We start from the raw sequence: 25971 nt of genomic DNA on the forward strand, positions 1-25971 counted from the left end.
TATCTTCTAATGCTCAAGTCAGTTTGTGTTAATCAAGTCAACTTTGTTCTACTCAGTTTGTTTTAATCACTATTGTACTCTGTACTGAACTTCTTCAGAGAAATTCAGTGTCAATCCAGTGAATTTCTTCAGTGTTCTACTTATTTTGCATTTGAGAGTTTATTTGTCTGAATTTCTGTGTTGGATAACATAACTTGTCAAATTTGCAGATTAAGAAAGACAAATAACTAGGCATGAAAATTTTCAAACTTGACAAACTTGTTCATCATACAGTCACACATACTTGAAATCCTCACACAAATCCCCTACTAACTAATGCAACTAGAGCATAAATCACTACACTTGCAAGAACAACAAGTACTAGAAACAAATCTAATTTTTCCCTACTTTTTCTCTGCTCATCTAATTTATTCCTCTCTTTCTTCATCCTCTGAATGTCTTGTTCCTTGTCAAGCAAAGCATTTTGTAGCTTCTGGTTGTCATTTGCAAGCTTTCCAATTACCACCCTTGATCTGCCCTGCCATGCATCATCCATCCACCTCAAATACCCACAAGAGTTTAACCCCTGTACATTTCAAATTACAGAAACACATCCAGTCAAAATTGTCATACGGTGCAAAATTCAGTGAAACAAATAAAAAAACTTATCTCATACCTCGTATGGACAACTCAGAAATCGTCGGCCTGCATCAAATCCTTCATTGCAAACCCTAATAACTGGCGTCAATTTGCACCCACATTCAGCCGCACCAAATCCTTCATTGGAAACCCTAATTCCGCATGCCCCCTAAAATTCCAAAGTGAAATCAAAAACAAGAAATACAACAAGAAAATCGAGGAAAGAACATACCTTCATCGCTTTTTTGGAGCCAAAACTAAGCTCTGATGTGACTATCCACTCGCCATCCATGTCGCATCCGGTGCCAGAGCCGCCGCCGCCGCCTTGGTTGACAGAGCCGCCGTCGGTTTGGTCCAAGCCGCCGTTGACAGAGCCGCCGGCTTGGTTGAAAACGTTGTTCCCAACGCCTCTCCATGGCGCATGACCGCGTCGTCTCTCCATGGTGCACGACCGGGCCGTCGCGTCACCTTCGCAGCTAGGGATTTGAAGAAGGGGATTGGGATACAGAAAGAATGGCCACGGGTTAAATCTCAGTAAACTAAGGGGGGTAACTGCAAAGATACAAATGCATACACGGCCGACCCCATTGCGTGCGTGGCAGCCCATCTGTCCACTTTGCATGCGTTTTGTAGCTAAACGAATCCGCATCAGAGTTAATGTATGACTTTTATGGTTTTTTTTGTTTGTGTATGAATCCGTTACCGCCGCGAAAGTTTATGTACCCCAGGTGTAATTAACTCTAATTCTAATTCAAAGGGTCACAACATATCATAATTGCTCTGTGTTCATAGAATAATACGGAAATTAAAGAAACCAATAGTATCATGTCCATATGCCTTACAGGCTACTAACTAGCTCCATCTTCATTCTGTATGCGGTGGTCAGCTAAAGTTACTATTAAAATAATAACCATGTTATCCATTATATAGCTTAGTAACTCACACAATGAAACCTTCAAACAAATTCCCTTGGTCTAATCAATTTACCAAATCCTGCCAAACAGGTTTGTAAAATCAGCAAAGATCTGTCATTTGCATCAACACTATGACATTTTAGACGCATCCAGTGAAACGTTCTTCACGCATCCAGTGAAACGTTCTTCACGCATCCAGTGACTGGACTGCAAGTGGAGATGGGGAACATGGAGGGCGTCAGCGTACTGCATGACCTCGTGGTCGGAACTGCAAGCCGCCGCCGATAGAGCCGCATGTTGCTCTGGGCCGAGCTGCACAAAATATATAAGTGAAATGCGCCTCCCATCCCATTAAAAAGAAGTGAACCGGTCGCTCATAGCGATGCGTTAGCCAGCCACACAAATTGGTGCCCGAGCCTTTTTTGTGTGGACTGCGCAGAGGGCGAGCTGCACGATGTGCACTGCCGTACTGCACATCCATGGCCACGCACACGTGAAACTTGAACCAAATGAGCTGCAGGCAGTGGACGGAAGCTCGGGCGCAGTTCACTGGTTTTTGGGTACTGTACCGACGACCCAAGTGCCCTGCAACGGAAGAGCAACCTGCATTGCTCGCCGTGAGTGAAGAACAAACATTGAAGAATTTGATCTGGGCATTTTTTGTACCTGCGGCATGGATGGAGGTGTCAAGGAACTACATGTCGGTGAAGAGAGAGCTCCACGCGAGGGGTTCGCCGATCTGCACATCGTGGTCGTCGGTGGGCACCTGATCGAGTGAAGGACACGGGTGGTAGTCTTTCTTCTTTCCCTGTTGACGTTGGCAGTAGGGGGGAAATGAGTGTGAGCGCTGACAGTAGGGTGGACTGCATGGCAGGAGCAACCCAATCCCCTGCGAATCCAAAATGAACCTCGCCGGCGTCAAGGTGGATTTCCTCTCTCGCCGGCGTCGAGATGCAACAAATCGGTGCCCAGTGGAAGCTCGGGGGGAGGAAGGGTTTGTGGGCTAGGGGCCGCAGAAGAGCCCGGATCTAGAAGATCCTGGAGACGGGGTTGTTGGCGCGTCTGGGCTCTGGGAGCAGCGGGTCGTCGGAGTAGGAGGCAGGGGCATCCGGCGGCGCCACGCTCCACCTGCACCGGGCGGTGGCGGGAGTCCCCAAATCCAGTGTAGCCGCTGATGGCGACGGTGGATCCACGCCGGATCCAGGTCGGGACAGGCAATGGAGGGCTGTGGGCCAGGTGGAGAGGGCGACGCGTGGTGGTGGCCGGGGCGGGGCCGCGCGTGGTGGTGGACGTGGCGGGGTGGCGGGTGGTGCTGGCCGGGGCGGGGCAGCGCGTGGTGCTGGCCGTGGCCGGGCGGCGGGCGGTGGTGGCCGAGACGGGGCAGCGCGCGGCGGTGGCCGGGGTGGTTCTAGCCGGGGCAGGCGGTGCGAGGTGTTGGCCGCCCCGGCGTGTTGGGCGTGGGGTTGGTGCGTGGGGTGGATGAGATAGTGGGCGGGTGGGTGGGTGGGCGGGCGGGCGTGGTTTATTTTCGGGTAGGAAGCAGTCCGAAACTGTTAACAGAATAAGACCCAGAGTCAGGAGAATAAGATTGTTACCCACCTTTTTTTATATATACTAGTAAGCTTGCACGTGCCAACGCACGTCTCAACTAATTCTAATATACAAATATATGTGAGAATAACATACATAAAAAGATGGTTTGGTTGCACTAAAAAATATTACAAATCAAGAAAATATTTTTCAAGCAGCATCATATGCATAGAGCCAAAAATACACAATTATTTTTGATTTTACAGAAATTTCAAATTGTTCTGAAAATTTTCATTTTTTGTCAAAATTTGACAAAAAATGGGATGAATTAAATTTAAATGTATTTTCAAATCTATGTAAAACTTCCCCAGAATTATCAGTAGTATATTAGACAGAAAAATTGGCATTATTTAGGCATTGTCATGTCATCATGGGTACTCCACATTACAGAATTGCCACATAAATTTGGTGTCCATAATCCATGAGCCTGTCACATCATTATCACATATTACAAAGTAAAAGGCTCACAATACATTAGCCTCACACATGACCTCAATCCAAGGCTCACAATACATAAACCACACACATGAGCTCAATCCAAGGTTCACAATACATTATACACGAAGTGTTGCTTCAATTGATTTTGTTCTTGATGCATTGAGCTCAGTTCCAGCTTGGAGAAGATCCTCATATTTTCCATCTTGGGCGATATGACCATCCTTGAGCATGTGCCATGAGAAAAATAAAGCACAAATGAGAGACCAAGGGCCCATTATCCCATGAACATTCTAATGAGAAATGTTACAAAAGATGGCAAAACTTTCATGCAGAATCTGTTGTATTATTCTCATCAGGAAACATGCATAAACAACACATCGAATTGAACAACTTAACTTGCTGATAAATTTGAAACAACATATATACCATGTGCATTAGCCTCTAAAAAGTAGTGCTTCGATTGTAAGGATAATGTTATTACCAGTATGAAGTCAGCAGCTGGTATGAACCCGACTTGATGGGTTACAAGAATTACTGTTTTGCTAGCTAGTGCCCCCAATATATAATCCCGCGACACATAATCAGACATGTTATGAAACAGAGGCACCTTTAAAGAAAATATGCCTCTGTCACCAATGATCTGTGAATGACACGATTACCTGGCTATGGTTGTATGCTTCTCTTGCTCTTGCAGGTATCGAGGTAAGAATCTGCTTTGCTCGAGATATAGAATCAGCACTGCAACAAGATGAAGCATCAGGTACCAATGCTAGTAATTCTTGAAAGTGGATACCAATGATAGTTACTCAGGTTGTCAAAATCATGAAATATTAAAATATAACAAATTTGTACTTATACATCAGGCATAAAAATAAGAGTTCATTGCACTATTAAGACATAAACTTGCAGCGCCGGTAGAATTTCAAACAAAAACTTGCAAAATGACTCAACCGGGCCCGTAAAATTGCTTTGCGGGACAACAAATTAATTATCACTTAAGATGTATTTTAAAATAGAACAGCAGAGGGTGGAGTCATGTTGCTGCGTAAATACAATAATATATATATGTTCCATCCATTAGGTCTCCGATAGTTTGTAAAATAAGAACATTGAATCTACTAATTAATCCCCCAACCTCCCATTGTCAAACATAACAAGTAATTAGAGAAGATAATTTTGTCATGATACTTCTTAATACAACATGATTTGAGTATACAACATATATTGATCTCAAGAAAAAAATCTGGTTGAAAAAGAAAATAGAACTACAATTTAGACTGGTCAGTATAACATACTACCGTAGGTTGTTCCCTCTTTCCTCATGATGGCACGTAAATTTCTCCCACGCACTCTCTGTATACTCTCTGTTTCTTGTGATTCAGATTAAAGGGGAATTTGTCAAATAGGCATATAAATACATTGCTTAGAAGTTGAAAACAATATGTAGTTCCATTTAATTCTAGAAAGCTAGTACTATAATATGATATTTGGGAAACGCTTGCCTGCTATCAGCCGCCTCCTCTATGTGACGCGTGTACACGGGTCCTTTGCGTCACTACATACATGAGGCATAATCTCTATGCCACAGAATATACCATTAATTATCATGGTCGAGGATAGCAAAATACAAACCCCAAAGTGAGATATATCCAGAGAATTTAAGCCTCTCAGTGTAAAAAAAATCTGGCCAAAATATATACTTTTTGAAAGGAAATCATGTCCTAAATGAATAGCCTGCACGCCGCACACAATATTAAATGTCTCCTAAATATGTAGAATAGTTATAGCTCCTGTCGGGTGGGCAGGCGGTGCAGGTCTGTCTGGGCCAAGAAAAGGCTTCGCTGACCTCTATTTGCAAACAAAATTTTAATGCAAACTTTAATGTAGTTGCACGTTCATGGCTGATCAGGCATAAATGAATGATTGAGATGGAACTAAAATATCAAACTATAATTGTTGAATGATTGGTAATGCGACTCGTAATCAGAATAACAAAGGAGATAAAAACATATGAAACTCGATACCCTTTAGAAACAAATGTCACCCGCTCCTTCCTCGGCAGCTTTGTGTCAATCTCATCACCCACGTTCACAAGAACAACTCCCATGTGCAACCAAATGTGACCCGTCTCTAGCCTGCAGGCATACAAGTGAGATGGATGTTGACTTGCTCTTGCATGAGTAGTAGACGATCCTTATGAATCTTGTTCAAATACCTCACTGTGCCAGCTTCATCTTGCTGTAAGTGTTTAGAGTATACAACAAAGACTTATTCAGGCTTTACCACAAAAGTAGAAAGCAATTGTTAGACACATCTATTTTTTTGCATAACCAGCAGGCACACCTCATGCTTACTTCCCATAGCAAACTCTCGTGCAGAAGCATGTTGGGCACATCACCTGGATGGCACAAACATGCATGAATTAGGATAGCCTGGGTATATCAGCTTTTAATTCTTTTGCATATAAACATGCTACTACAGTAAAGTGTGCCACTAAGGTATATGCGTATAGCTACGGATGTTTCCAGTATACCTGAATATTTGCTTGGCCATCAACATGTTTGAATGACGGAACATCTCCAGTTAACTGACAAAAGTCATCTTAAAAAATTACAGGGATCTTGAAGGTAAAAAGTGGCAAGTCCACACTGAGAAAATTTAGCAATACACTGGAAATACTGATGGATACTCATGGACATAAGTTCTCTAGAGTATATTAGTCATTGACATATTAGAACCTCGCATGATATTAGTCAATTATTAGCCATTGAATTTCAGGTTGTCTGTGTGGTAAAAGTATTACCATCTAAAATTCCTTACATATGCTAATGCAGGGCCGACCATTGCTCTACTTGTTAACGGATTTTAGACAAAAGCACACCATAGATGTTTCGGTACAGAAAGACAAAGCTCCTCCAGGTTGTACGGATGCCTAGAAATGTAGTATAACAAACAAGACGTGCTCTTTTTGAAATTTCAAATAGCGTGGCCTCATAGAAAAGCTCATGCGCGTGACTGATCAAACTGGTCATGGCATAATAAGAAAGCACGCACCGTATCGGGCTAGGATGTTCTCATTCTACAAGATTTGGCCGTTGTGGATCAGCCGATGGTGTGGCGGCCACACCTTAGAGCTCTTGGGACGACCACCTTGAACATCCGGACGGTGGTAACCAGGTCGGCCACGGACTTGGAGCCAGGGCCGGTCCTGAGAATTTAGGGGCCTGGGGAAAGACAACAAAAAGGGGCCCTAACCCCTAAGGCCACATAAACATATGCTGTTTTTCTATTTCAGTTGCAAATAAATACTCGATACACTATAATTTTGTTGCCTTATCATCTTAGTTATTCAGAAAAGTGGGTTCATAAACATTCACAGTAAAAGTTGCAGTCAATTGGCATGTTTTTTATTAGGTGAATAAGTAACAGTTTCATGCTTACTCAATATATTGTCATCCTATAATTTTTCATTAGGTTGTTCCTCAGCAGTAACTAAGCTAGTTGTTCTGAATTCCTAGCAGTAGAAGTACTTGTCTGTATTCTAACAAATTGTTTATGCTCCTTTCGAGGCCTCAGTCAAGTCATATGCCAGTTTTCATTCTCATTACCAGATGGATATACTAACAATCTTGCTAATTAGCACACAAATATATAGGGTACAAGTAATTAAGAACACTGCTGATCAAATAAAAAATTCTAAGAAAGGTATGGAGCAAGATATTTGGATGGCTAGAAAAATATAAATTGCTAAATTTTGTTGCTGCTTACAAGTCACGAACATACATCTCAGTTCCTCTTTTCGAATCCCAATCAAAACATGAAATCAGAGTGAGAAAGAGATATGTATGAGGATGATCTTTATGAATGAATGAACGATCTCACAAGACTATAGAAGAGGGGAATTGAGTTGAGAAGCAATTAATCACAATCTGGAAAATCGTAATACCTTCTTCCACTAATTGCGCCCTGCAGCCGGAAATCTCGATTAGACGTCCTCATACATATCTGTGAGGCGTTCTCGACCTTGGCAAGGCTGAGTCTCATGCTGATTTGTTTCCAATTGGGGAAGAGATGGAATTAAGCCGAGAAGATTGCGTGTGTGACAAGCCGAGGATGAACATCATGTACGCACAGGCAGCTCGCCCGGGCAGCTCTGGGTCAGGTCCTTGCAGCAGGCCAAGACGGGGCAGTTGTCGCGGCCCTTGTGCGGGGTCACGGAGAGGCCCACGTTGAAGCTGTCCACCACGCTCACCCCGTAGGACGATTGCTCGTTGCCGCCGTGGTGGAGGGAGACCTGCGGTGGAGAACTGGAGCCGCCCGTCGCAGTCGCCTGTCGCGCAGCCGGTGCGCGCCCAGATGCGGCTGGACCAGGCGTGGGTGGGCGCCGGGAAGGAGCGGTGGGAGAGCGACGGGAGGAAGAAGCTGCCCCCTCCAGGACCTCACTGCCGGTGTTCCCCTGGATGCCCGGCCAGATCGGGTTCACGACGGTCAGGGTCATCGGTGGTATGCGTGCGGAGCGAACGGCATGCTAGGGGCGGCGATGCGGGTGCAGGGAGGGCGGCTTGGCACCGAGGATGCGGGGACGGGGAGGTGAGGCGCCGATCGGGAGAGGAGGGAGGTTGGGGATGGAGCGCTCTTGTGCATGCGAACGTGCGAGGAGGAAGTGGTGCGCGGCGTGCGTGCGATCAGTCTAAGCAGTTTTTCTCAGAAGAGGTGGAGGAGTTTAGGAGTGGCAGGATGGGTAATTAAAGTGTAAAACACGTTTGATGTGTTGGAGTGATTTAGACCATCAGATCATATGCTTTAATGGATGAGATGATTCGGTTCTCCGCCCTCTCGTCCTTTTATAGTGGTAGTAGATACGGCTTCTACACAGCATTTCCATCATCATTATCCATACATCCTACGTAGGTGAGTTAGAATGCACTTGATCCCGAAAAGGTATATATCTTTCAAACCAGAGGAGTGCTTCGAACTTACAATAGTACATAATATCCAACAAAAGAGGGTGGTGCTACAGCAGCTGGTTACATGGCTCAGTTTAGATATCAGTACAAATCAAGTTGTGCATATTTGTTGTTGGCATGAACTACATCGCCGCATGTCGGGTTTGCAAAAGCCATCCACGCATGGAAGCTTGATGCCTTTCACACACTGAAGATTATCTGGCAATAAGCTGTGTTGACGAATCTCTGGATATGGTGATTCATGAAACCCATGGTATGATGTGTAAACACAGTCCCCCCTGAAGAATGGAAGTTGCATAGCACGGTAATCATCGCCGGTGATATGATCAATGATTGGTTGGATGATCGGATAATTGAGCCCGGGGAACATGGAGTGGTTGTCGAGGTTGTAAACCCGCCTCCAGTTGAATACGCCTGGCCCAACAGAGCTGGGATATTTCTCGAACATGAAGCATCCATAGCCATCAATGTCAGGAACGCTCCAGGCATTGTACTGCAGGTGGTTTGATGTAAGGGTTTGGTCAATTTGGTACGTGCGAATGAGCATCAAATGACCGTCGTCAGCTGAACGAGCGATAAACCACCAACCATCGACTAGTATGATTCCAGGTCCTAGAATCATGAAGTCCAGCGCATTTGCGTCTACTACAACAATTCAAATTGGAGACCAAAAGTACAAAAATAAACAATCATGTTCAGAGTATGTGTGGAATTAAGATTATTATAACAGTGACACATATCATAGATAGAGAATTGCAATTGCATGGTCATAGTCATACCCCAAGTTAAAAAATAAGCCAATGTCTTTCATATTCTAGCAATATGTCATGGTTCAAACATCATGTAACAATGAGAGGAAAACAGCTATGACATGGCCTACTCATATTCTACAATAGCACTTATTACTGTTCTCATATCAACTCTAAGCAAATAACATGCGTTGTTTTAAAAATCTTGCAAATGAGAGTAACATACAACAATCATGAGATTATGCTCATAATATCTATTCTAACAATCATTAGATGCCAATTGTTATCATATCAACTCTAACAATAACATGTGTGGTCATAAAAATCTAGGAAATGAGAGGAACATATAGCAATGATGTGTTTATAGACATACTATCTATTCTAAATTCATAACAATGAACAAGCAGTCATATTCATAAGGTAAAGATGAGATCGAAAAATTACACGACGATAGATTCCACCAGTATAGGCAGCCAATCTGTGCGTCGACCGTGTAAACGATGCCATCGGGCACTATAGCATCAGACATAAATGTTGCCTCAGTAGGATTGACAATGAGCCATAACCATGTATGGCGATCGGATTCCAGATAGACTAATCCCATGTTGAACAAGGCAATGAGCTTATAATCCATGTAGTCTTCTGATGGTGTGGGCACTTCGCAGATTACAACTTTTAGCAAACAGAGATCGAGTCAAAAGCTCGATGCGTCTCGTGCGTAGTAGGAAGGAGTGTCTGGCGGGCCGCGAGGCTCGATGGCAGCGGTATCCAACGATGGAAGGGTGATCTCTCGCTGGGTGTAGATATCCACGAGACGCCACGGACTACCGGATTGGTCGATGAGGATGATCCAGTTGGCCTTCATACCCGCCCAGTAGTGGCCGCGCATGAAGGACAGGTGGACCGGTAGTGGTAGCATGTCGAGGGGCACCACGACAACCTCCATAGGACCGTCAAGTCAGTGTCTGGGCCACCTGCGAGGATCGGGCATCAGTAAGCAGGGTGCATTGAAAAGAGCCGGCCGGTTGCAGATGAGTAGACGGTGCAAAGACACCGAGCATGCGGCCAGAAGGACGGTGCTGAGCAGGTCCATACAATTATAGATCTTCTCCAAGAGAACATCAGGGAGGGAATTCCAGCGTGGCTCTGCGTGTCAGCCGGTTCTGTCATAGGGTTTCTTAGGGCGCGGGGTTTTCAGTGCCTGCGAGCCAGCGGGGAAGTGGATTTGGGCGGGTGGGCGAAGAAGATGGCGTGTGTGGCCGAGCAGTGAGCGGGGGGATATGGTACGCGCGAGCTACCAAGGAAGATGGCGCGGGAGGGCGAGCAGTGAGCGGGGGGAAATGGTGTGCGGTCGACGATGGGGAAGAGAGGAGGAAAAAGAAGAGAGGAGGAGGAAGAGTGAAAGATGGGTAAGAAAGTGCATTAAATCTCAATTCTACTAGTACTACTACCAGGATATACCATCCTTCGGAGTGTAAATAGTTACGCCGATGACATGTGGGTTTACCTCAAGAGGGATCATATGTCAGTTAATGGAGGAGAAAGGTGCATAGGCGTATTTGCGGAAGCGTGCTCCACTCGCAAACATGATGGTAGTACTGGGTAAGGCTGATTTGGTAACACCAACACGCTCGTTCAGCTTATTAATTAAGTGTCCCATCTGCTGCAGCATGTATTGTCACTTCACTATGAAGATTAGTTGAATAGTTCTCTCTGACCGAGATGGGGAATAATGGATCACGAAGACTTCCTATCTATGATATCCCTATGCCACTACGTTCACTTCACTCATTTTGCTCCATACGTAGTCACTTGTTGAAATCTATAGAAAGACAAATACTCCGTATTTGGAAACAGAGGGAGGCTTTTACTCCGTATTTGGAAACAGATGGAGTATCACCATATGGAGGGAACGTAGGAAGCTTGAAATATGAACATGTCAATGGGAGGAGTAAAAGCCTCATGCATGCATGCATGCAACATGCAACACTCTCACGTACACATGGACACATGCAACACTCACCCATGCGGCACACAACACACGATGCAACACACACGCTCACGCTCAAGTGCTCAACCTACTCTCTACGTCCGTGAAAGACTGTACATTTAGATATTTACACATTGACCGGGGCATAATTAACGCCCAAAAGTAGTAGACTTATGTGTGCATGCGACCATTGAGAGAAGAAGATTAAATGAAGGTTGTTGCATGATGTAATTAAGGATAGACATGTAGCCTATAGTTAGAGCACAAGTTGGTGCATTAGTCAATCAATATCGATTTAGATTAAAGGCTAACTGCATACGAAGAGTAGATGTACACTCTTTGTTTTTTAGCCGATGTACACTCTTTGTTGGAAGACCGAGGGAGTACACATGCATGCACTCGCATATACAACCAGGGTGGTTCGCGCACAAGGGTTGGACTCCTGTCGCGCCTGCGTAACATTTTGTTTAACTGATTTCTTTCCTCTACCAACTGACAGGTGGGACCCATAAACCAGGTGACAATCTAACCAGTCAATAAAGTGCCACGTCGACAATGTGGCCGGTTAGTAGGGTGCAATATGGTGCTCTACGATGAGCTAGTGATCGTATAATCACCTCAAAACTATATATAGTGACCGTAAATAGCGTATTATTACATACATTGATCGCCAGTGTATTTTCTCGTTTCAAATTAAGCCATGTTAACCGAAAAGGACGCAGTATGGACTAGTACTAATACTACTTTGATGTGTCCCGTCAACTCACCGAATGAGGAAAAGCTTGCTTACTACGCCTCTCCATCCCCCACGCGCGCAGTGGCTCACAGGACGAGGAGAGGGTTTTGACTACAGCGCCCTCTCCCTCTTCCTCGCCCTCGCCCTCACGGTGGACGTGCAACAGTTCAATCGGTGTCAGATTGCCAGAAGCATATTGTATTATAGTATCATCATTATTGGACCTTCCGAAGAGGCGAAGAGCCAAGTGCAAGGTTCACACGAGTACGAACTGTTGAACCTCCCGAAGAGGCAAAGTGCCGAGTGCAAGGTTTTATAGGAGTTGTCGTCCTAGTAGGAGTATACTACAACTATAGCGAATGATGCTATTGTATGATGCCGCCATGTCACCTATATGCAAAGTTGTGCCACCTTTTTTTTTCTTAAAGAGCGTGTTGGAGCCCGTGCAACAACCACACAAGTTGCACATACACATATCACATTTACCATGAATAAATTCTAAAGGACAAATGCTAGTATGCCACACAAGTTCATCTCCAATTCATGTGATAAATTTGTGCACGACTTGTCTACATATATTCATAGTGCTACTGTTCACAATTTACCATACTCCACATACACGTTATAGATGGGCTACATGTCCTCCTCCATCCAGTCCCAGGTGTTCTTCATGGATGGCATGATCCATAGCGGTGGGAAACAGGAATCATTGTCGCATCTTTCTAGCCCGGTTCCACACGATGGAGACTCATCCAAGCTGATGCGGCATAAATCAGGGATAGCGTGCCCCAGCATGTTGTTCATCCGCCGGTGTGCACTGAAGACACCACCATGCTTCATGAACGGCAGGCCTTTGGTGTCGTGCACGGAAGGTGGCATCCCCTTCACAATGGGGAAGTTGTCCTCAATGAAAAGCGAGTACTCTCCAAGAGTGTACCTCGGCACCAACATAGCATCACGGGGGTCGAACTCGGCGCCGTTCATCTGGTACACACGGCATCTCAGATCTGGACACATGGTGACGTACACAGTCAAGGTCCATGCATAATAATGTTGTGCTCAAATATGGCGGTCAGTAATACTATGCAACAAATAGTACTACTCCGATATAGAGGAAGTAAAATAACCGGCTTATTATATATAGTCACTCTTGGCTACATGGATGATATAGTAAGACATGGAAAAACAAAAATGGTGGCAGCTAGTGGGTTCAAGTCTTCAAGGGCCTAGCTAGCTACATGCGTCCTCCAAGGTAAAAAGTATTCCTACTAGTACTAGTAAGTAGTACAACAATGAAAGAGAAGGCGAGAGGGTTAAAAATATAATACTAAATGGAATACCTGGGTAGATGGTGACGGTCCGATTGTGGTAGATTGTGTGACCATGTTTCACATTAGTGGTACCATAGGTAACGACTTCTAAGATAGTTGATCCCAATATGTCAAGGTTCCAGGTTAGACCGAATCGCGGATGCAAATGCACATCCAGGATCGACGAACTTATTTTGATCGGGGGATGACTGATCTCTGCAAAACAATGGAGTGCCGTTAGGGATACAAATGATGGTTTGAGCATTCTGTTTGTAATCTCCCGTACCATAGGATGGCTGTGACGCCCCCGATTCAATCGTACACTAATCATACACGCAAACATGTACGATCAAGATCAGGGACTCACGAGAAGATATCACAACACAAATCTACAAATAAAATAAGTCATACAAGCATCATATTACAAGCCAGGGGCCTCGAGGGCTCGAATACAAGAGCTCGATCATAGACGAATCAGCGGAAGCAACAATATCTGAGTATAGACATAAGTTAAAGAAGTTTGCCTTAAGAAGGCTAGCACAAACTGGGATACAGATCGAAAGAGGCACAGGCCTCCTGCCTGGGATCCTCCTAAACTACTCCTGGCCGTCTTCAGCGGGCTGCACGTAGTAGAAGGCACCTCCTGAGTAGTAGTAGTAGTCATCGACGGTGGCGTCTGGCTCCTGGGCTCCAACGTCTGGTCGCAACAATCGAGTATAGAAAGGGGGAAAAGAGGGAGCAAAGCAACCGTGAGTACTCATCCAAAATACTCGCAAGCAAGGAGCTACACTACATATGTATGCATTGGTATCAATTGGAATAAGGGTATCATATGTGGACTGAACTCCCTAAAGCCGGAATAAGAGGGGGATAACTAGTCCTGTCGAAGACTACGCTTCTGGTAACCTCCATCTTGCACCAGGAGAAGAGAGTAGAAGGTAAGTTCACCAAGTAGCATCATGTAGCATAATCCTAACCGATGATCCTCCCCTCGTCGCCCTGTGAGAGAGCGATCACCGGTTGTATCTGGCACTTGGAAGGGTGTGTTTTATTTAGTATCCGGTTCTAGTTGTCATAAGGTCAAGGTACAACTCCAATTCGTCCTGTTACCGAAGATCACGGCTATTCGAATAGATTAAATTCCCTGCAGGGGTGCACCACATAACCCAACACGCTCGATCCCATTTGGCCGGACACACTTTTCTGGGTCATGCTCGGCCTCGGAAGATCAACACGTTGCAGCCCTACCTAGACACAACAGAGAGGTCAGCACGCCAGTCTAAATCCTATGGCGCAGGGGTCTGGGCCCATCGCCCATTGCACACCTGCACGTTGCGTGGGCGGCCGGAGAGCAGACCTAGAAACCTCCATTACAAAGGAAGTTGCGTTACGCGGTCCAACCCGTCGCGCGCCGCTCAGTCGCTGACGTCACGAAGGCTTCGGCTGATACCACGACGTCAAGTGCCCATAACTGTCCCCGCGTAGATGGTTAGTGTGTATAGGCCAGTGGCCAGACTCAGATCAAATACCAAGATCTCGTTAAACGTGTTATCTTGAAATAACCGCGAACGCCGACCAGCGCCAGGCCCACCTCTCTCCTAGGTGGTCTCAACCTGCCCTGTCGCTTCGCCACAAAGATCCACACCGAGGGCCGTTGGGGCAAAGGTCCTTTCAGCCCCCAATTCATGAATCACTCGCAGGTGCTCCATGAGCAGACCCGACTTTAGTCACCACATGTATCATGTATAAAGCATATAGTATATACCCGTGATCACCTCCCGAGTGATCACAGCCCGATAGTATAGCATGGCAGACGGACAAGTAGGTAGGGCCACTGATGATAAACTAGCATCCTATACTAAGCATTAGGATTGCAGGTAAAGGTAACAACAGTAGTAGCAAGGACAGGCTATGCATCAGGATAGGATTAACGGAAAGCAGTAGCATGCTACACTACTCTAATGCAAGCAGTATAGAGGAGAGTAGGCGATATCTGGTGATCAAGGGGGGGCTTGCCTGGTTTCTCTAGCAAGAGAGAGGGGTCGTCAACTCCATAGTCGTAGTGGGTAGCAGCGGCGTCGGTCTCGGTGTCTAGCGAGAGAAGAGGGGGAAGAAACAATAAAGATTTAAGCAAACAGATGCATAGCGATGCATGACATGACATGTATCGGTGCGAGGGGTGCCCTAACGCGGTATGAGGTGATACCGGCGAAGGGGGAAAACATTCGGGAAAGTATCCCCGGTGTTTCGCGTTTTCGGGCAAAGGAGCCGGAGGGGGAAAGTTGCGAGTTTGGTCTGTTAGGGGTGTGTGGCGGATGAACGAGCTACGTATACGGGTTCGTCTCGTCGTTCTGAGCAACTTTCATGTTGAAAATAATTTAATCCGAGTTACGAATTAAAAGATATGACATCAGCATGGTGTCATGCTGACGTCAGCAGCCAACAGGGTTGACTGGTCAACCTGACCAGTAGGTCCCATTGGTCAGTGACACATTTTAATTAACCTAATTAGTATTAATTAGGGGGGTTGGCCCCACTGTCATTAACTACTTAATTAGCTATTTAACTAATTAGGTTAATTAGATAATTAATGTTTAATTAGTGATTAGGTTAATCATAGCAGGATTAATTAAGCTAGTTAATTCTTTAATTAATTAACTAAGTTAATTAATTAATTAATTAATATTTTTATTTATTATTTTTTAAACCTCTTTTTTTTTCTTTTAACGTTCTGGGGGCATGGGCCCCCACATGTCTATGGCCCAGGGCCTTAATGGTCACAAGGGAAGCGGGCGCGGGGCGCTGCGGTTACGGGCGATGCTGGGCGTCAGGCACCAGCCCGACAGGGCCCTCGCCCAGGCCATCCGCGGCACAGTGGGGCGCCAGCGGGTGTGGCTGCGACTGCCGGAGCAGTAGCAGCAAGGGAGCGGCGCGAACGGGAGAGGCCCAGCGAGGGGAAACGAGATGCGGTAGAGCAGAGGCGAGCGAGGTCGGGAAGGGGTCGGCTGGCGGAGGCGGGCTCGAGCAGTTGGTAGCAGCGGCAAAAAGGGGGGCAACGGCGGCAGCTAAAGCAGCAGCGAGGGGAGGTACGCGCCGACGGGCGCAGGAGCTAGGTGAGGAGGGACGCGGGTGCACGCACAGGGTGCGGTCGGTAGGGGGCCGCGGGCGCCGTTTCGAGTGGCGCGATGAGCTGCGGCGGTTGCCGCGTGGTTGAGCGCGAGCGCGGTGACCGTAGGGATGGAAGATTCGGTCGGACAGGGAGGTCCTCACCGGCCCTGTAGTTGTGCAACGGTATGCTCGATGGAGGGGCTGGAGGTGCGTTCCCGGCAACGGTGCGGCGGATGGCGACGTCGGGGGCCCTTTTCGGTCCAGGAATGGGGAGGAGGGTGAAGACGACGGCGAGCGACGGGCGGGGCGGCGCTGGTGATGCTCGAGGAGGCGGGTTCCTGGTGTGGATCGGGGGCGAAGGAGAGAGGCGATGGTGTCCGGGGCCCGCTGCCCTACCTAGATCCGATCGGGGGGGGGAGGAGCGAGGGGATCGTTTCCCCGATCCAGATTGGATCGGGAAGGGGGAGGAGAGAACGAGGGAGTGGGGGAAGTGGTGCGGTTGGAGGTTAGGGTTTCAGGGGCATGGGTATAAGGGGCGGCCGGCTGGGCCTCTGCCCAGTTGGGCCAGTGGCCTGGCCGGTTGTGGCCTGGTGGGCCGAAGCCCAAGGGGCCGGGGGGGTTCTTTTCTTTTATTTTTGCTTTCTGTTTTGTTCCTTTTCCTTTTCCTTTTATTTATTTTCTTTTACTGTTTTAATTCAACTTAGGGCATATAAGTATTTTATAAATTTGTGTTTTCTTTACTATAATTACCTATGTGATATTTGGCACTAACCGAACATTTTTGTTTTGATGTTTGAAAACTTTTGATGTTTGACAATATTTAAGAATTTGAAAGTTTCGAACCGACGCGAGATTAGCAACAGTAAACGAGGTGATGTGGCGTCATTAGCAGAGGTTCACTGTAGCTTAAATATCCGGGCGTCACAATTCTCCTCCACTACAAGAAATCTCGTCCTGAGATTTAGGAGGTAGAAGGAAACAGTGCGGGGTATTCATCACGCAGGCGGTCCTCGCGTTCCCAAGTGGCTTCATCTTCAGAATGGTGCTACCACTGGACTTTGAGGAACTTGATCGCCTTCTGACGTGTTCGGCGTTTAGCTTGGTCGAGAATGCGGACCAGATGCTCTTTATAGGAGAGGTCCTGTTGCAATTCGAGCACTTCATGATCCACTGCTCGGATTGGATCCTTGAAGCAACGGCAGAGTTGTGACACGTGGAACACATAGTGAACCTAGGAAAGGTTCGGCGGAAGCTCCAGTTGATATGCCACTTTTCCACGCCTTTCGAGAATAGTGAAGGGACCGATATAGCGTGGATCTAGCTTGCCCTTGATCCCGAAGCGGTGAGCACCCTTCATTGGTGTAACTCAAAGATAATCCTTTTCGCCAGGTTGATGGACCATGTCTTGGTGATGACGGTCATACTGACTTTTCTGACGTGACTGAGCAGTCTTGAGATTCTCGCGAATAATGCGAACTTGTTCTTCGGCCTGTTGGATAATATCCGGACCGAAGAGTGGACGTTCCCTAGTTTCTGACCAGTTCAGAGGGGGCGACACTTTCGTCCATATAGCACTTCGAAGGGGGACATCTTCAGACTAGCTTGATAGCTATTATTATAAGAGAACTCGGCATATGGAAGAGATTCCTCACATTTCTTGCCGAAGGAAATTACACAAGCTCGAAGCATGTCTTCGAGAACTTGGTTGACACGTTCAACCTGTCCTTGCAACCGAGGATGAAACGCCATACTGAACGACAGATGAGTTCCCATAGCTTCTTGGAAACTTGCCCAAAATCTTGAAGTGAATAAGCTGCCACGATCTGAACTGATAACCAGTGGAATACCATGAAGTGAAACAATTCTGGACATGTAGAGAGTAGCAAGCTGACTAGCAGTGATTGTCTCTTTGACCGCCAGAAAATGTGCAACGTTAGAAAGCCGGTCAATGACGACAAGAATAGCATCATTACCTTTCTGCGATTTGGGAAATCCAGTGACGAAGTCCATTTCAACATGGTCCCATTTCCATTCGGGAATAGAGATAGGTTGCAGAGTTCCAGCAGGCCTTTGATGCTCTACTTTGATACGGCGGCAAACGTCACACTCAGCAACATAACGAGCAATGTCCTGCTTCATATTAGACCACCAGAATCTTTGACGAATATCCTGGTACATCTTTGTACTACCAGGATGGATGGACAGAGGCGTATCATGAGCTTCTTGCATAACCCTTTTAGTGTTATCCAGGTTTTTCTTCGAACATGGTACCACTAGACGGCCTTTGAAGTATAAGGCGCCATCATCGGCGACAGTGAAGAACGAGGGTTTTCCTTCTGCTAGATGGCGTTTAATCTTATGGACTTCAGAGTCATAACCTTGAATAGTCTTTATACCAGCTACGAGATCTGGTACGACAGCCAGGGTATTTAGGGAACCCTTAGTAACAATAAGAAGATTCATCTTGCGGAACTCCGGGGGAGGGGGAACGAGTGCTCTAGGAGGAACAATATGAAGGTTCAGCTTTCTAAATTCTTCGACAAGCAAGGACTGAACTTTGTGAACCTGGAGGTGGTTGTAGTAAGACTTGCGGCTCAAGGCATCAGCCATTACATTAGCCTTGCCGGGGGTATAGGATATACCCACGTCAAAGTCTGCAACAGTCTCCATCCATCTTTGCTGACGGAGGTTCAGATCTGGCTGAGTAAACAGATACTTCAGACTTTGGTGGTCGGTGAAGATTTCGCAATGATTACGGAGAAGGTAATGTCGCCACTGCTTCAGTGCATGCATGACAGCAGCAAACTCGAGGTCGTGAACTGGGTAGTTTTCTTCATGAGGGCGCAGTTGACGAGAGGCATAAGCAATCACTCTGCGCTCTTGCATTAGGACACAGCCTAATCCTTGACGGGAAGCGTCGCAGTAAATGACGAAGTCCTTCTTAGTATCAGGTGGAGCAAGCACTGGGGCAGAAGTCAACTTGTCTTTGAGCGCCTGGAAACTTTCCTGACATTTGTCTGTCCATTCAAACTTGACACCCTTATGCAACAGATTAGTCAGAGGCCTGGCAATCTTGGAAAAGTTCTCGACGAATCGACGGCAATAGCTGGCGAGACTGAGAAAACTTCGGACTTGCTTGACATTCTTCGGAGGAGTCCAATGAAGAATAGCCTGAACTCGTTCAGGGTTGATGGCAATACCATCGTTGGAGATGACATGCCCAAGATTGGTTACTTCGGGGAGCCAGAATTCACACTTGGAATACTTAGCATATAGTTGATGCTCTTGAAGCTTTTCCAGCACAAGACGAAGATGTTCAACATGTTCTTCTTTGTTCTTGGAAAATACAAGGATATCATCGAGATAAACCACGACGAACTTGTCGAGGTAATCCATGAATATATAGTTCATCAGACGAGAGAAGGTGGCGGGAGCATTCGTTAAGCCGAATGACATGGCGGTGTACTCGTACGACCCATACCGAGTCACGAAGGCGGTTTTTGGGATATCCTCTTCACAAACATGGATCTGGTGGTAACCCAACCTCAAGTCGAGTTTGGAGAATAGTGATGAGGCAGCCAGTTGATCATAAAGATCATTGATCCGAGGAAGAGGGTATTTATCTAAATGGTAGCTTGGTTTATAGGATGGTAGTCTTGGACTAATAGGTTTGTCCCATCCTTCTTCTTAACAAAGAGAGAAGGTGCTCCCCAAGGAGAGCAACTTGGGCGAATGAAACCTTTGACAAGGGATTTGTCGATTTCCTCCTTAAGCTCAATGAGTTCATGTGGCGGCATCTTGTAGGGTTGTTTGGCTATAGGGGTGGTGCCGGGTTTCTAGTCGATGATGAATTCGACAGCTCTAGCAGGGGGGATCTCTGGAAGTTCTTCTGGGAAGACGTCTTGGAATTCACAAACGACGGAAATGTTTTCAATGCCCTCGAGTGGTGCAGCGTTCAACGCATTCAAGGCATAAAGTCGTGCCTCGGTGTTCTGAACTAGATGAGCTTGGTAAGCAATTATTTCGTCATAAGGGTGTAGCAGATGGACGACCTTAGTGGCGCAAAGTATAGAAGCAGTATGCGCTTTCAACCAATCCATTCCCAGAATGAGGTCAATGCTACAGGACTTCAGTATGATGGGAGAGGCAAGGAATTCCAGTCCTTCGATTTCAACGGGGACGTCGTTGCAAATCATGGATGTCCGACATTGGCCCGCGGGAGTGTGCACTAATAGCGAAGTGTTCATGTCCTCACATTTAATGTCGTGCAAGCATGCAAAATCTTCTGACATGAATGAATGCGATGCACCTGTATCAAATAAAACAGATGCCGGTACTGAATTTACGAGGAGTGTACCCATCACAGTAGCGGGCTGGTCTAGAACTTCATTGAGATCAACGTGGTTGGCATGAACACGGCCATAAGACTTGGCATTGTTATTGCGGGGCTGGTTGCTTCCACGGCCAGTTGCAGGAAGGGCCAGTTGATTCTGGTTCTGAAAGAAGTTCCTGGCGAGGTGACCTGGTTGGCTACACTTGTAGCACAGACCATTATTGGGAGTGGGAACAGGAGCTTGGAGTGGTGGAGTCGGAAGCCTTGGCTGCCTAGTTGGTGGGGGAGGTAGACGCGGTGCAGCATAGGACTGCCTTGGAGCAGGTGCAGTTGGCTGGTACATGCTATTGGGAATCCATATCCTACGCTTCTGCGAGGACGGGCCCGAAGATGAGCCCGTGTCATGGTTGCGCCTGTGAGAGCTTTGGTGTTCCTGCAGACCAGTTTCGGCATTGATGGCCTTGTTCACCAAGGTGGCAAAATCAGCAAAGTCATGCACTAGAAGTGCGAGCTTGATATCAGCTTGAAGGCCATCACGGAACATCTCCTGTCTGCGTGCATCAGTTGCAATGTCTTCTTCAGCATAGCGGGACAGATCCAGAAACCCCCGCTGATAAGCTTCCATAGTTTTGTTGCCCTGAGTGAGGTTGTGAAACTTGCGCTTCTTCCGGTCCATGACTCCATGAGGAATGAAGCGAGCACGGAAGGCAGCTTGGAAGTCTGGCCAGGTGATGATTGTTCCAACTGGCAGAGTACGCCTGTGGCTGTCCCACCATTGAGTTGCGGGTCCCTTCAGGAAGAAGGAAGCAAAGGTGACATAGCTGGCAGGGGCTACATCAGCAGACTCCATCTCATAGGTGATGTCACGGAGCCAGTCATCGACATCCAGGGGCTGAGTTCAGCTGCGGTACACAGTTGGGTTCATGCGCATGAAATCCTGCAGAGTTACTGGGGTTGGCTGCTGGTTCATATTGGGGCGAGGAAACTGAGCCATCATATTCTCCATGAACTGGCGATTCATCTCAAGCTGTTGGATCATACCAGCCATGTACTCAGGTGGTGGTGGGGCGTTGCCACCACGACCACGACCACCTGGTCTAACCATCCTGCTAATATATAACAGGAGTAGTTCAGCATTGAGAAATTGCGAGGACAAGAATCATTCATGATGAAACATGCATAATGAAAGGAACACGATAGATACAACATAGTAGTTGGCACATCTTAAAAAAGTGATTGTGCATAGAGTTGGGTACACAGAGTTCAGTACATAGGCTAAGAACATCATAGGCGGCACGCAGGCTCGCGACGAATGCATCTAACACTAACAAGCAAGCCTACATCAGTCCCAGGAGGAACTGTGGAGGTAGGTGTAGCCTGACAGCCGGTAGTGACGCGAAGGGAAGACCTACATGCGAGTAGCCTGGGGTCCATGGATACTCTGGTTCGGAACCCGATGCGCAGGTGGCAGGAGAGGACCAAGTGCGGGAGAGTAGCCTCCCACATCTGGCCAGCCTATGCCCTGGGGCATCACGGTCCTGGCAGGGTAGATCGTAGAATGAGACAGATCACCAGATCGGACAGAGGGGTGCAACAGCGTCAGACCACGGTACAGGTGCTGACGGGTGGTGTACAACTCGTGGCGAAGAGCTCGGTTAGCTCTATCCAACCCAGCAGCATGCAGAACCAGGTTCTGATGGTAGAAGGGCTCTCGGGTGACAGTGGAGTAGGCAGCAGTGTAGTATCCCTCTGCACCAACATTGGATGCGATAGCAATGTGCCTGAAGGGGGAGGTGTCCAACTCCTGATACTCTCCACGAAGACGTGTCAGAGCAGCATAAGCAACATCGTGGACCGCCATATCGATAGTCACTCCAACACCATGAGCAGTGTACAGCACGGTAGTGGAGTCATACTCCCGAGAGTAGGGGTGGACGATGGCACGGTACTGCTCCTGGTTGAAGTCCTGATACTCCTCATAGACGGTGTACTCAGGGTTCCAGCGATAACCAGATAGGTCATCATCTCAACCAACACAGCAGGTGATCCTGAGGCACCAATGGCCGTCGTGTGGCGCATGACCTGCCTCATGGGTTCCATTTGAAAAGAAAGATGTTTTCACAGGAGTCAAATGACAATGTGGATAATGTTCAAATACTACTCTAAAGAATAACTAGGGCTTATCCAACTTTGGGGTGAACGTGGTCACGGGATCCTAGTGTTAGAGTTAGTAAAATCGTTTAACCCGAGTAGGAGAGAGTTCAGAGTCCCAAAGTAAGGATCGAGGAGTAAAAGATCCTAATACCGCCTAGATGGCGACGTGGGCTCGTAAGGCACACAGCCATGTTAGTAAAAAGGTTTCTAATGTCTAGACTTGACTTCGGCCAAGGAGTGTGGAAGGGGAATTCCTATAGGCAGTCGGCTCTGATACCAACTTGTGACGCCCCCAATTCAATCGTACACTAATCATACACGCAAACGTGTACGATCAAGATCAGGGACTCACGGGAAGATATCACAACACAACTCTACAAATAAAATAAGTCATACAAGCATCATATTACAAGCCAGGGGCCTCGAGGGCTCGAATACAAGGGCTCGATCATAGACAAGTCAGCGGAAGCAACAATATCTCAGTACAGACATAAGTTAAACAAGTTTGCCTTAAGAAGGCTAGCACAAACTGGGATATAGATCGAAAGAGGCGCAGGCCTCCTGCCTGGGATCCTCCTAAACTACTCCTGGTCGTCGTCAGCGGGCTTCACGTAGTAGAAGGCACCTCCCGAGTAGTAGTAGTCGTCGTCGACGGTGGCGTCTAGCTCCTGGGCTCCAACGTCTGGTCGCAGCAATAGAGTATAGAAAGGTGGAAAAAAGGGAGCAAAGCAACCGTGAGTACTCATCCAAAGTACTCTCAAGCAAGGAGCTACACTACATATGTATGCATTGGTATCAATTGGAATCAAGGTATCATATGTGGACTGAACTACAGAAAGCCGAAATAAGAGGGGGATAACTAGTCCTGTCGAAGACTACGCTTCTGGTAACCTCCATCTTGCAGCAGGAGAAGAGAGTAGAAGGTAAATTCACCAAGTAGCATCGTGTAGCATAATCCTAACCGATGATCCTCCCCTCGTCACCCTGTGAGAGAGCGATCACCGGTTGTATCTGGCACTTGGAAGGGTGTGTTTTATTTAGTATCCGGTTCTAGTTGTCATAAGGTCAAGGTACAACTCCAAGTCGTCCTGTTACCGAAGATCACGGCTATTCGAATAGATTAACTTCCCTACAGGGGTGCACCACATAACCCAACATGCTCGATCCCATTTGGCCGGACACACTTTTCTGGGTCATGCCCGGCCTCGGAAGATCAACACGTCGCAGCCCTACCAAGGCACAACAGAGAGGTCAGCACGCTGGTCTAAATCCTATGGCGCAGGGGTCTGGGCCCATCGCCCATTGCACACCTGGACGTTGCGTCGGCGGCCGGAGATCATAACTAGCAACCTCCATTACAAAGGAAGTTGCGTTACGCGGTCCAACCCGGCGCGTGCCGCTCAGTCGCTGACGTCACGAAGGCTTCGGATGATACCACGACGTCGAGTGCCCATAACTGTCCCCGCATAGATGGTTAGTGCGTATAGGCCAGTGGCCAGACTTAGATCAAATACCAAGATCTCGTTAAACGTGTTATCTTGAAATAACCGCGAACGTCGACCAGGGCCAGGCCCACCTCTCTCGTAGGTGGTCTCAACCTGCCATGTCGCTTCGCCACAAAGATCCACACAGAGGGCCGTTGGGACAAAGGTCCTTTCAGCCCCCAATCCGTGAATCACTCGCGGGTGCTCCACGAGCTGACCCGACTTTAGTCACCACATGTATCATGTATAAAGCATATAGTGTATACCCGTGATCACCTCCCGAGTGATCACGGCCCGATAGTATAGCATGGCAGACGGACAAGTAGGTAGGGCCACTTATGATAAACTAGCATCCTATACCAAGCATTAGGATTGCAGGTAAAGGTAACAACAGTAGTAGCAAGGACATGCTATGCATCAGGATAGGATTAACGGAAAGCAGTGACATGCTACACTACTCTAATTCAAGCAGTATAGAGGAGAGTAGGCGATATCTGGTGATCAAGGGGGGGGGGGCTTGCCTGGTTGCTCTAGCAAGAGAGAGGGGTCATCAACTCCGTAGTCGTACTGGGTAGCTGCGGCGTCGGTCTCGGTGTCTAGCGAGAGAAGAGGGGGAAGAAACAATAAATATTTAAGCAAACAGATGCATAGTGATGCATGACATGACACGTATCGGTGCTAGGGGTGCCCTAACGCGGTATGAGGTGATACCAGCGAAGGGGGAAAACATTCGGGAAAGTATCCCCGGTGTTTCGCCTTTTTGGGCAGAGGAGCCGGAGGGGGAAAGTTGCGAGTTTGATATGTTAGGGGTGTGTGGCGGACGAACGGGCTGCGTATCCGGGTTCGTCTCGTCGTTCTGAGCAACTTTCATGTTGAAAATAATTTAATCCGAGTTACGGATTAAAAGATATGATTTTCTAAAATTTTATTAATTTCTGGAATTTAATTAATTATTTAATTTAATTCGAAAATGGATTTATGACATCAGCATGGTGTCATGCTGACGTCAGCAGTCAACCGGGTTGACTGGTCAACCTGACCAGTGGGTCCCAGTGGTTAGTGACACATTTTAATTAACCTAATTAGTATTAATTAGGGGGTTGGCCCCACTGTCATTGACTACTTAATTAGCTATTTAACTAATTAGGTTAATGAGATAATTAATGTTTAATTAGTTTAATTAGTGATTAGGTTAATCATAGCAAGATTAATTAAGTTAATTAATTAATTATTTATTAATTTTATTTATTATTTTTTTAAACCTCTTTTTTTATTTTAACGTTCTCGGGGCATGGGCCCCCACATGTCTGTGGCCTAGGGCCTTAACGGGCACAAGGGAAGCGGGCGCTGGGCGCTGCGGTTACGGGCGATGCTGGGCGTCGGGCACCAGCCCGACAGGGCCCTCGCCCAGGCCATCCGCGGCGCAGTGGGGCGCCGGCGGGTGTGCCTGCGGCTGCCGGAGCAGTAGCAGCAAGGGAGCAGTGCGAAGGGGAGAGGCCCGGCGAGGGGGAACGAGATGCGGTAGAGCAGAGGCGAGCGAGCTCAGGAAGGGGTCGGCTGGCGGAGGCGGGCTCGAGCAG

The 25971-nt window shown here is 47.2% G+C and overlaps 2 protein-coding genes across 25 annotated transcripts; both read right to left on the reverse strand.

Annotated features, from left to right (window-relative positions):
- Positions 1-224: 224 nt before the first annotated feature.
- LOC125551453 (uncharacterized) lies at positions 225-3026 on the reverse strand. The gene is made up of 4 exons (XM_048714702.2): positions 2199-3026; positions 851-1094; positions 656-787; positions 225-565 (listed from the first exon to the last, which is right to left on the reverse strand). Exons 2-4 carry the CDS (start codon positions 1058-1060, stop codon positions 293-295), a joined length of 615 nt encoding a protein of 204 aa, XP_048570659.1. The 5' UTR covers positions 1061-1094; positions 2199-3026; the 3' UTR covers positions 225-292.
- A 421-nt stretch (positions 3027-3447) lies between these two features.
- Positions 3448-8274, reverse strand: LOC125551455 (uncharacterized). 24 transcript variants are annotated; one of them, XM_087518152.1, is made up of 7 exons: positions 6615-8273; positions 6094-6147; positions 5904-5958; positions 5776-5798; positions 5585-5695; positions 4220-4298; positions 3448-3781 (listed from the first exon to the last, which is right to left on the reverse strand). In XM_087518152.1, exons 3-7 carry the CDS (start codon positions 5919-5921, stop codon positions 3677-3679), a joined length of 336 nt encoding a protein of 111 aa, XP_087374278.1. In that variant the 5' UTR covers positions 5922-5958; positions 6094-6147; positions 6615-8273; the 3' UTR covers positions 3448-3676. The 24 variants fall into 24 exon arrangements, 2 of the variants coding, with proteins under 2 accessions (XP_087374278.1, XP_087374279.1); XM_087518153.1 differs by having other exon boundaries at positions 7507-8271; XR_015600753.1 differs by adding exons at positions 4859-4924; positions 5063-5137 and having other exon boundaries at positions 3448-4298; positions 5776-5958; positions 6094-8274.
- Positions 8275-25971: the final 17697 nt, after the last annotated feature.

Source organism: Triticum urartu, chromosome 4A (assembly GCF_056163025.1).
Source record: "Triticum urartu cultivar PI428250 chromosome 4A, HENAU_Tu73, whole genome shotgun sequence".
Taxonomy (NCBI): Eukaryota; Viridiplantae; Streptophyta; class Magnoliopsida; order Poales; family Poaceae; genus Triticum; species Triticum urartu.

Excerpts from the sequence above, each read along its gene's own strand:
- LOC125551455 (XM_087518152.1), bottom strand. Across the intron at positions 5,696-5,775 it reads GATGAAGCTGGCACAGTGAG|GCTAGAGACGGGTCACATTT; the intron begins GTATTTGAACAA and ends GTATGCCTGCAG. Across the intron at positions 4,299-5,584 it reads GTGACATTTGTTTCTAAAGG|TGCTGATTCTATATCTCGAG; the intron begins GTATCGAGTTTC and ends ATCTTGTTGCAG.
- LOC125551453 (XM_048714702.2), bottom strand. The coding sequence starts at position 1,060 with ATGGAGAGACGACGCGGTCATGCGCCATGGAGAGGCGTTGGGAACAAC. Across the intron at positions 788-850 it reads GCTCCAAAAAAGCGATGAAG|GGGGCATGCGGAATTAGGGT; the intron begins GTATGTTCTTTC and ends TTGGAATTTTAG. Across the intron at positions 566-655 it reads TTCTGAGTTGTCCATACGAG|GGGTTAAACTCTTGTGGGTA; the intron begins GTATGAGATAAG and ends TGAAATGTACAG.